The sequence below is a fragment of the Metopolophium dirhodum genome, chromosome 1 (assembly GCF_019925205.1).
Source record: "Metopolophium dirhodum isolate CAU chromosome 1, ASM1992520v1, whole genome shotgun sequence".
NCBI lineage: Eukaryota > Metazoa > Arthropoda > Insecta > Hemiptera > Aphididae > Metopolophium > Metopolophium dirhodum.
The window spans coordinates 8,129,947-8,141,258 of NC_083560.1; the positions used below are offsets into that span (position 1 = coordinate 8,129,947).

Consider the following 11,312-nt stretch of genomic DNA (forward strand, 5'->3'; position numbering starts at 1 on the left):
TTGAAAAATGTTATGGTTTTGAATTAGTTATCCATGGCAATTGTGTAGGTTATTATAACAAAAGTACAGAAGATGTTACTTTCGTGTTCTGTCTGTCAAGAGAATTTTCATCTAAAACCAAAACTACTGAAAGTCTTGAATAAAATGTGAGTTTTCTGGGTGTTTCTAAGTCCTAACATAAGACACTTAATATTTTCAAAAACTATTGATAATTTTAAAAATATTTTTTTTTAAGTCATTGATTGACATTTTTATCAAATTAACAAAACAATATATATTATTTAGTATTTTTATCATTATTTTAAATTGTTAACTTTATTTATGATGACTTTCATTTTTAACTTCATATTCTAAAGTTGAATGGCTTTTGGAGTACTTAGATATATTAAAATTGAATTTTAATATAACGAGTAGTTTATTCATTTACGATTAAAAACTTAAACAAACGATTGATATTAAAAAATATCAGAAAAAGGGAATTTGTTTTATACTATGTTAAGATTAAATAATAAATATAATGCGATTCTTATGAAATGATACATATAGCATAAACATTTTTTTTTATTATTTTCAACCACATTACTAAGTATTTATATATATAAAAAATAAAAATAAATTACTTAACTTAAGCTAGTTATAATTTTCCCTTATAAATTTTAACTTAACTGAGTTAAAATAAAAAGTAGGATAACTATTAACTTTAAACTTTTTCAAATGTTTTCTATCAACTTAATTTAACTCAATTAAAAAATGATCATTGACTTGCCCAGGTTTGTAAGCTACTATAAGTTACTTGGTATGTTAACTTACTTAAACAAACGGTTCTATTACAAAATATCTACAAGCACTCAATTAAAAAATATGTTTATAATAATTGAATAAAACTGTATTGTTTATTATTTTATTACAGTGGTACTGATGGTGATAAAGAAAAGAAAAAAAAGAGAAGGGTCTAAACGGAAGAGAGATTGTTTTGCATCAAAGAAAACTTACTGTTCAGTAAGTTTTTTATTTATGTTTTTACATAACCAAAACAGTTTTATAGCTAATACATTTTGTGTTTAGTCTACAAGTAATAAGAAGACACCCATGTTATCATACAAACAGAAACTTAGAGTTGTATCCAAAGCAGCTATATCTGCTAGTGAGGATGATAGAACCGGCGGTGAAGTAAAACAACGGATTTCTGGACAGTTCGTATAATTCTTTCTATTAGTTTTAGGTGTATTATTTAAATGTGTTTTTTCAATATCTAAAGGCTTAAAAAAATTACATAATATAGAATATTTGCAGTTTTTGTTGTTGATTTAATACAAAGCGATAAGTCAAATTCAGAGTATAATAACTGCAAACAAGGAATTTCTTACCTTTTAACCACCTATCTAATACTATTTTTCTTTTATTTTTCAATTTTCTCATATAGATAAGAACTATAGGTCTAAGGTACCAAACTTGAGCATAAACATGTTAAAAAGTTTAAGTTTAAAGTTAAGTTATTTTTTTATCTAAACTTTTTTTTAATTTAATATTCATTAACTTTATTTTGTAATTTAACTGATTTTTATAAACATTAACTTATAAATAATTATGTGTCCCGCCAGAGATTTGTTTTTTTAATAAATATATTTGTACAAAATGAATATTCCCATATTTCTTCCAATTATAATATTAATATAAGATGTAATGAATTGCAACCATTTAGATTGATAAAAAAAAAATCATGTGTGAGCTACCTTTTACCTATCTGCAGCCTATATGAGTTTAAAAATCAAGTTATATACTTTTAGTTTAATTAATTGATACTTATTTAATTAACTGATTTTGTAACAATAATTTTTTTATTTTCAGGAGCGGATCAGGTTCTAGAACCGGCTTAGCTTGACCAGCTACATAATTAAACTGTACAATTGACAAATTATTTAATATTATAAATACTTTTTAAGACAATAGGTTTATATTATTTTCATTTTTTGTTGATATATCAAATACGTATTTTTAATCATACTGAGTGACAGACAATCATTAATAAAAAAAAAAAAAAAAAAAAAACAAAAAAATTAATTAACAACTACCTAGTATTAGTTGTCCCATCTTTTGGCTAGACTAATTTTATTTTTTGCCGTGTGATTTAATTACTGTAGTTTTCTTCAATATAATATGTAAGATAATTTTTAATTATTCTTTTTTGTCCCTAATAACAATTCCTGTTACGTTCAATACAGAATTAACTCCTTGTTGACTGTCTATTTGACAATGATAAGTGGTTAAGAACAGACTGAATAGGAAAATAATTGTTGTTAATGTAATAATGTAAAAATAATAATACTTTATTTTTTTTTATTGATTTATTGAATGTTTTATATTGGTATTATTTTTACTCTAGCCTCTGATAATACTTCTCCATATCTTCAATGCTCTGTGGCTCATATTTCTGGAAATGTTTTTATATCATTCCCATACCCAAGCCGAAAAAAATGTCCACAGTCTACTGACCTGTAGTACTTTCTTTCATAGTATGTAAAATACAAGAATTCACTTTTAAAAATCGCCTCAATTGGGTTATACACAAAATGTTCTCCTTCTACACTACATTTTTGAATATTCCGCGAGGTTTAGGTACTAGTAATCTACTGACTTAAATATTCTTATTTAGTAGGTATCTACATTAAACTTTTACATATTATACCTAACCAGTAAATAAAATACTATTATAATGAATGAAAAGATGATCATATAGCAGAAGAACAATCATAATGATCATTAAAGTTCACACTTTTTTTAAAAGTTGCATTTTGTCCGGAGTCACCCGTAAAATGGGGTGCCTTCGGACACGTACCTATAAGATTTCATTAAAAACTGATGTTATAATTACAATAAGTGACTTCGGACAATATAGATATTTTTAAAAAAAATTTAATGAATTAAAATAAAAAAAATGTTTAATTTCATATGACTTCTCCAGTCTCATTGGTCAAAATTTAAATTGTTAAGCTATTTCAAATCGAAAAAAAGGAAAATTATAATAAAAATCTAATTACGCAAATCACAAAATAAGTAAATCGATATTGTGTTTAGTTATACAAATCATTAATTTATAAAATCAATGCTCAATAGGTAAATTAATTTAATTTTAATTCAGAAAAAACAAATATCCATAGGTTAGTTTATCAGAAATTAAAATAGAAAATTTTAATTTTGATTTCAATCTCTATCCTTCAGTAAGTTTTATTATATGGTAGGTATAGCCCAAAATCAAAAGGCTAAAGAAGTATTAACCGGGAAAATGCACCCAAAGAAATATCCAGGTAAAATTGAAAATAAGTTAGGTTAAACCAACAAAAAATTTGTTAACATACGTTCTACAAACTATTTATTGATGTCACAAATTAATTTTCATCAAAACAATCATTATGCCTGTTAATTTATTCTAGCTAACTTATAGGTAAGATTAATGAAATTTTTGTTAACATTACCATTCACACCTTATTAATAATTATTGAACCATATGTAATAATAACAAACTTGCTCATTATTGTTACCTACCTAAGATAATACTATATAGGTAGAATCTAGCAAACTGATAGATAGGATTAATGAAATTTGTGTTAACATTACAAGTCATACTTTATTAATAATTACCGAACTGGTTATTACATTAACAAACTTCCGCGTTATTGTTACCTATAAGAGGTAACCTACTATAGGTAAAATCAATAAAATAATTATTGATAATAAAATTGGTGTTTTTATCAATTATCATATTGTCCAGATATCAGATATTTAGGCTAAACAAAAGCTAAAATATAAAAAAAAAATTCTGCTTAAGAATGACATTTTTGTTCCTTTAGAAACAGTTAATACTATATCATGTTATGTTCAATAATGATGAATATGATAAAATTTAAAGATCCAGACCATAGAGTAATAGGTAATAAAAATATAAAATAAAAAAACTATTTACTATAGATATAATTATTTATTTATAATCTTTTTTAAACAAATGGTTCTAGTATATAGAAAATATTAATACAAATTAAAAATTATAATGTAAAACTAGATATAACAAAAAAAAAAAAAAAATGAAGAACTGTTGTTCCTAAACGACTTACGATTACAAAAAAAAATATATACTTATAGGTACTTATAAATCATAAATGTTGGGTTTGTAATATAAAAAAAAATTAAAATTGGCTAGGGAACTCTTAATAATACATTAGTTTTAAATATTATAATTTGCATCTAATTCTGAGAAAATTTGCTTTACTAAACTACAACTTTTGTCATATTTAGTGTTAATTTCATAAAAATAACTTTGCAAAAATAACCACACGTTACTTGATTCATATGGATATTCAAGATTAAAAACATGGAATAGCTTAAAACAAATATCGATAGCTTTAAAAACAGAAAACAACTTGTATTTAACATCATCGAAATATACTATTATTTGTTTAGGGTTTAATAATGAGCCAACAACTAGTATACATGGCTGTATATTATTTTCTTGTTTTTTCAGTTTCTCTATGATGACTTCTAGTTCAAGGGGAGTAGATGCTTCTATAATAAATGTATTTTGAGAATCTTTTATGGAATATTTTATGACAGATTTTTTTCCATTGTCATCTCTGGTAATTTTTCTTGATGAAGGTACAAATAACGAATGCATCAAATAAAATATAACCAAGTTTTTCCCATCTAAAACAATATAATATGTATTATAATTATTTTGTAAATTAAACACAAAACCATCATTAAATGTAGGTACTGTACGCCTATGAATTTGTCAGTCATAGGGCCCAGCTCATCGTAATTGCATAACTTATACCTACGTGTACAAGTTCTTCGCTTCACTACACAACGATTTACCAATCTAAAAATTTAATTTATATACAAATGTGTGGTTTTATGTGATTAAGACAATACAAGTAAAATAATTTCAATATAAATAACATTTGCTTTTTACATATTAAAAATCTTAAAAGAGATATATTTGAATTTTTATTTTATATTTAAATAGCCAGGCCAGTTAACAAAAATATAATTTTAAAGATTTATTAATATTTAAAAAACTAAACGTTATATTGAATTTCTGATACTTTTATTTATAAACTAAAAAAATAAAATTAATAATCAAATTTTAAATAAAAAAATTAATCAAATATTCGGTTTTACATTTTTGCAATAAATACTTATATATTTATGATTATTTTGTTTGGCTCTTAATTATACTTAAATTAGAAATAGTTTGTTAATACTAAATATTCATATTATGTAAAATTATAGTTATTATCAAAACAATTGAAATAATTAATAAAAATATAAAACTACTCGATTGTCACAGGATTAAACAGAGTATGGTTGGTATTTTTTAAGGAATTTTGAATTTTTTCAACGAGAAAACACTTGAACCTAGATTCACACTCATATGGATTTGTCTTCATTATGTGTCCTTGTATGCACTGTTAAATGTGATGAAAAGGTTTGATTGCAAATACCACATTTAAATTGCTTTTTTCTAGTGTGTATCTTTGAATGAACAGTTAAAGAATATTTCCGAATAAACCTTTTACCGCAGATATTACAATTATATGGCCTTTCTCCAGTGTGTAACATTTTATGATATTTAAAATTCGTCATCTTAATGAACCCTTTACCGCAGATATCACAAATAAATTGCTTTTCTCCTGTGTGTGTCTTTGAATGATTAAATAAAGTTTCGTTCCGAATAAACCCTTTACCGCAGATATCACAAATAAATGGCCTTTCTCCAGTATGTAACATTTTATGATCTTTAAAATTATTTTTATTAATGTACCCTTTACCGCAGGTATCACAATGAAATCGCTTTTCACCAGTGTGAACCATTTTATGCATTTTTAAATTTGTTGATCGAGAAGACTTGTAATCACAAATATCACATTTAAATTGATTTTTTCTAATATGTGTCCTAGTATGAACTTTTAATGTGGATGATTGAGAAAATTCTAATTTACAAATATCACGTTTTAATTGTCTTCCTCCTCTATGAGTTATCTTAAAATGATTTTTTATAGATGCTTTTTGGGTAAATTTTTTTTTACAAATATCACATTCAAAAGACTTATTCACATGCCTGGTCAAAAGCTTTTCCCTTGAGTTAGATCTTTCGCCCAAATCCATACGGTTAATTATTGAAGAGTGGCTTTCATTGGAAACTGTTCCTTGAAATTCATAATCGTCAAAAACATCTCTCTCGGTTTTTATTTCGGTAATAATTCTGTTGTCTTCAGTTTTGATTAAAGTTCTGAAAAAAAATAGGTATTTTAAAAATGATTGCAAATTTTAAATAAGCGACAATAATTATAACAAGATATTATGTAGATTTTTATAATAAATGAAGACATTATGTATTTTGCTTACAAACTATATTACATATTCAAAATATTGCATTTGTACGTATGAACTAAAACTATATTTATATTTATCTATTCAAATGTATAATTACGACTTATACTCAACAGTTTTTTGTTAAAAACAATAAATTTTTCTATGTTATTATGATTTTGTAATGGGCATGTTTGTTTGTTGTTCTCTCTTGCCTTTACAAAATTTGTATTGTAATCACACATTCTTACCAAGGTTTCATAATTATGACAGTTAATAATATATTAAAATATCATTCTTATAGACTAAGCAACTATTTTTACTACTTTAATATCATAAATGATGGAAATAAACTCAGATTTCATAGACCCTTACATCTCAAACAAAGATAGAAATATATTAAATAAAGATATATATGAGTATTTGATGGATAGATATAGAGAGTAACGATTAGAACGTATTAATCATAAATATTAGGTCTTATTATCAAAATATAGAAAATGATGTTTCATAACAACTCAATCAAGTGCTTAGACATAATAAATTATTCTTAGAGAAACTTGGAACAGCACAAGGTTTACTTCCTAAATATAATTGGATTTCAAATTATAAAAGTGAAAATATAGTTATTCAAAACGATGGTGTTCTACTGTTCTGATATGAATATAAATCTTAAACATACTAAATCTGTTAATCGACTTCAAATGTTCTCAGTTGTCAGTTGTATAAAATTAGACTTAAACATAAATAAGAAGCCAATTACAACTTTAGCCACATATCGTTCAACGTAAATCAATATAAACATTTTCTTATCTCAACTATCTACCATTATAACTTCTGGTCCTCTACAAAAAATCAGAAATATCAATATTGACATATTGGAAAAAAGTACTTCTCTTATAACCAAAAACTATTTAAATATACTATTGTCAAATAGTTTTTATTCTCAAATCTGTATGCGTACCTGAGTGAGTTTTGACTCTATATCATGTGTTGGCCACATATTTAGAAGAAATGTTAATCTCATTCCAGCAATAATTAGATTTGAACAAAAGATCATTATACAATTATAAGTAGCTTAAAAAACTCATAAGCATATAACAAACCCATAGATAATTATTCAAATTTCATATCATATATTGATAACAATATGGCAGTTAAATCTGTATGCAGTATCAAATTGACTGGATTATTTGAAATAAATAATATTAGTACTGCAATATAAAATATATTTGACACAATTAACTACTTTACTGTATCAAAGTACCGATCAAGTAGGAATAATCGTTAGATAAAACTTTTGATTATTAGTGGTATTGTGACATCAAGAAAAAATAGAGATAACCTCAAAATGAAAATTAAAAAGGATACATCAAATCATAAATTAATAAATTATTACAAAGCTTTTATAAATAAGTTAACAATACTTAATCGGAAGGCTAAAGAACAATATTATATCAATAAAATAGAAACATGTAAAGGTAATGGACGAGAAATCTGGAAAGTGATTAATAAATAAAACACAATCGTGTTTACGACAATACCCTAACAATAATTTAATAACATCTTTATGATGAATTTTAAATATTCTAAGAATTCATAATTTATATTGATTACCTAATAATTAGAAACTTACCTATATAATGGTTATGAGGGTAATATAAATTGATTAATAATTGATTAATAATTAATATTATTATAATGAGTTGATCGAACATACCAATGTTGGTAAAATGATTTTGTCATGGTGAGGGGGAGGGGCATCGCTGATCTATTAAGATCAACTACTATTAATTAATAAAAATATTATAATTTATGATTATCAGATCTTCAACATTGAAAAGAGCGAGTAAGTGGGTAACGTTCTGTAGTATATTATTAGGTGTCTAGAGATTCTCCGTAATGGAGGTGTTAAATTTGAATACAATGACGGTCTGTTAGCGTATATTATTACAAAGTACGTATATTGTATGATATTATTGTGTTAAAGAAAGTTATCTTACTATTAGGAATAAGTGACTACTGTAAGTTAAATTAATTTAAGTTGAAGACATGGCATTTCAAAATGTAAATGTGAGTTAAGAGTTTCTTACCTTATACAGTGAATATATAAAAAAAAAACTGTGTTTATATTATATTTTTTAGATTTTTGGTTACAGAATGATCTACTTACGTAGATCTTTGTTTTAAATTTACAATCTTTGTATTGTAATCACACATTCTTACCAAGGTTTCATAATTATGACAGTTAATAATATATTAAAATATCATTCTTATAGACTAAGCAACTATTTTTACTACTTTAATATCATAAATGATGGAAATAAACTCAGATTTCATAGACCCTTACATCTCAAACAAAGATAGAAATATATTAAATAAAGATATATATGAGTATTTGATGGATAGATATAGAGAGTAACGATTAGAACGTATTAATCATAAATATTTGGTCTTATTATCAAAATATAGAAAATGATGTTTCATAACAACTCAATCAAGTGCTTAGACATAATAAATTATTCTTAGAGAAACTTGGAACAGCACAAGGTTTACTTCCTAAATATAATTGGATTTCAAATTATAAAAGTGAAAATATAGTTATTCAAAACGATGGTGTTCTACTGTTCTGATATGAATATAAATCTTAAACATACTAAAACGAGAATCTTTTATGGAATATTTTATGACAGATTTTTTTCCATTGTCATCTCTGGTAATTTTTCTTGATGAAGGTACAAATAACGAATGCATCAAATAAAATATAACCAAGTTTTTCCCATCTAAAACAATATAATATTTATTATAATTATTTTGTAAATTAAACACATTTCGAATTATCAAGGTGACCAAAATGCATGTATTTTCTTATAATTTAGTGGTTTTCCCAGGGGACCAAGCGTTTAGTTAGTTTAGGAGTTTTTCGAATTATTGAGTGACGATAGTATAACCATAGTCAAAAATGTAGAAAGTAAAAAATTCTAATCTACTTATTCATTAAAACTTACTTTCGCATAAATCAGGAGATTCTTTTAATTGATTTAATAATATTTTACTTGCATTATCTTTTATTCTTTCGTCAAATATTTTCAATAGCAAAGATGACTTTCTTTCAAATTTGGCTGGTAGGTTTTTAAAGTTTGAGTACATGTGACAGAAATCTATCTCTACCTAAACAATATAAAATATTATTTTTAGTAAATGTATTATCTTTATATGTAAAAAGATTAGATTTATAATTTTGTAGTTAATAGATTGAAATTATAATTATTTTAGTGATTTTTACTGATATGAACACAATGTATAGAGTATAATATTTACCAATTTATAGCCCATTGGTTGAGTAAACTGTATCCATTTTTTGAAAATAGACGCTGTGTTGTTATTCTTAATATATTGAAGCCTAAAATTGTTAGTTTTTTTCCAAATTGTCTCAATTTCAGGCCAAGTTAAGTCTGAATCTTGTAAACTTGCACACAAATCTTCAGATTCGGGTTCCATTTCTATGTAGAACATAATATACAATAGATATTTGATACCAATTATAATCTTTATAATAACTAATATAATATAAATAGTACCAAAAAAATACGTACATTTATATTATGATGTATATACTATATTATATATATTATGATGGATATAAAAATTACTAAATATAACATTTCAAATCCTACCATTATAGGTAACATACAATTTTGAATTTATTTTGCATAATATAATATGTTTTTAAAATGTTATGTCATGGCTGTACCTAATAAGAAATATTAGGAGATGAATTATATTATTATTAAATCAACATTGTTTTTTAGAACATTATAGTTTATAGACCTACCTAATTTTGAAAATAAAAATCAAGCATTTTAAATTTGTTTTTCATAACTGCTAAATTTTTAGTTTCAAAATTTGGTAGGTCTTTAAATTATAATGTTCTAAAAAACAATGTTGATTTAATAATATAATTCATCTTCTAATATTTCTTATTAGGTACAGCCATGACATTACATTTTAAAAACATTATATTAAGCATAATAAATTCAAAATTTATGTTACCTATAATAGTAGGATTTGAAATGTCATATTTAGTAATTTTTAAATCCATCATATACATATTTTTTTGATACTTATTTATATTATATTATGTATTATAATTTATAACACTTCATACATAACTTACCGAGTGAATAATCAAGTCGATCTTCAGATCTACATAGAATTTTCTTATTATTCTCGTATGTTTTACTAGTGGAATTTAATCCAACACTTTGTAATTTCTTCATTGTATTGAAATATTTTGAGTAAAGTTTCCCTTTTGGAGCTTTACAAGATACATCCCTTAGAAAATATACATCCTAAAAATATACTCATCATTAGTTATTAATAATATTAAAATCGAATTTAGGTTATAGTTAAAAATTGTCTACCTTTATTTCTGATGGAAATGACAGTAAAATAGCATTGGCTATATCATTGGATAGATTAATAGTCATAGTCTGATTTCTCTTAATCAAATCATTAATGATAATATTAGGAGTTTCCTTATAAAATGGTTTGTTAAAAATTGTATACATAATAACAAATTAAGTTCATTGATGTTGTTGCGCCATCAAACTCCTACCTTGAGGCGGTTAATTTGACGACTCGCGTCGGTTAGTAAACTTATGTGTGTGGAACAAAAAAGTCAAGACAAATTTTGACTGTAGTGATAGGAACCCGTATTTTGGTTTATTACATAATAATATAATTTAACAACAAACACAAGAGAAATTATGTACTAAGTTCCTACGCGCAATATAGATAATCAGAAAGAAAAACAATAAATTAATATACAACATTGAGTAGGTACAGAAAATAACAACAACAAAAAAAATGATACGACTGTGAGATTGATTACAGCTATTGACGGCGGCTCTCGTACAATTACTAGTGTACAGCGTACGGTGATCCGA

General features: G+C 24.6%; 3 protein-coding genes across 3 annotated transcripts in view; 1 reads left to right on the forward strand and 2 right to left on the reverse strand.

The window, feature by feature from the left end:
- The window catches only part of LOC132937195 (uncharacterized), a 116,151-nt gene extending 114,237 nt beyond the window's left edge, over positions 1-1,914 (forward strand). The window contains exons 3-5 of the mRNA XM_061004019.1: positions 911-999; positions 1,066-1,193; positions 1,849-1,914. Coding sequence (XP_060860002.1) covers positions 919-999; positions 1,066-1,193; positions 1,849-1,882 — 243 coding nt within the window. The 5' untranslated portion in view covers positions 911-918 and the 3' untranslated portion in view covers positions 1,883-1,914. The remainder of the gene's footprint in view (positions 1-910; positions 1,000-1,065; positions 1,194-1,848) is intronic.
- Positions 1,915-2,175: 261 nt separating this feature from the next.
- LOC132944490 (zinc finger protein 62 homolog) lies at positions 2,176-8,583 on the reverse strand. The gene is made up of 4 exons (XM_061013901.1): positions 8,537-8,583; positions 5,739-6,283; positions 4,486-4,695; positions 2,176-2,243 (listed from the first exon to the last, which is right to left on the reverse strand). The coding sequence occupies exons 1-4, from the start codon at positions 8,581-8,583 to the stop codon at positions 2,176-2,178; spliced, it is 870 nt and encodes a 289-aa protein (XP_060869884.1).
- A 277-nt stretch (positions 8,584-8,860) lies between these two features.
- Positions 8,861-10,853, reverse strand: LOC132944556 (uncharacterized). Its single transcript, XM_061014024.1, has 6 exons — positions 10,788-10,853; positions 10,541-10,715; positions 9,685-9,866; positions 9,372-9,534; positions 9,021-9,146; positions 8,861-8,922 (listed from the first exon to the last, which is right to left on the reverse strand). The coding sequence occupies exons 1-6, from the start codon at positions 10,851-10,853 to the stop codon at positions 8,861-8,863; spliced, it is 774 nt and encodes a 257-aa protein (XP_060870007.1).
- Positions 10,854-11,312: the final 459 nt, after the last annotated feature.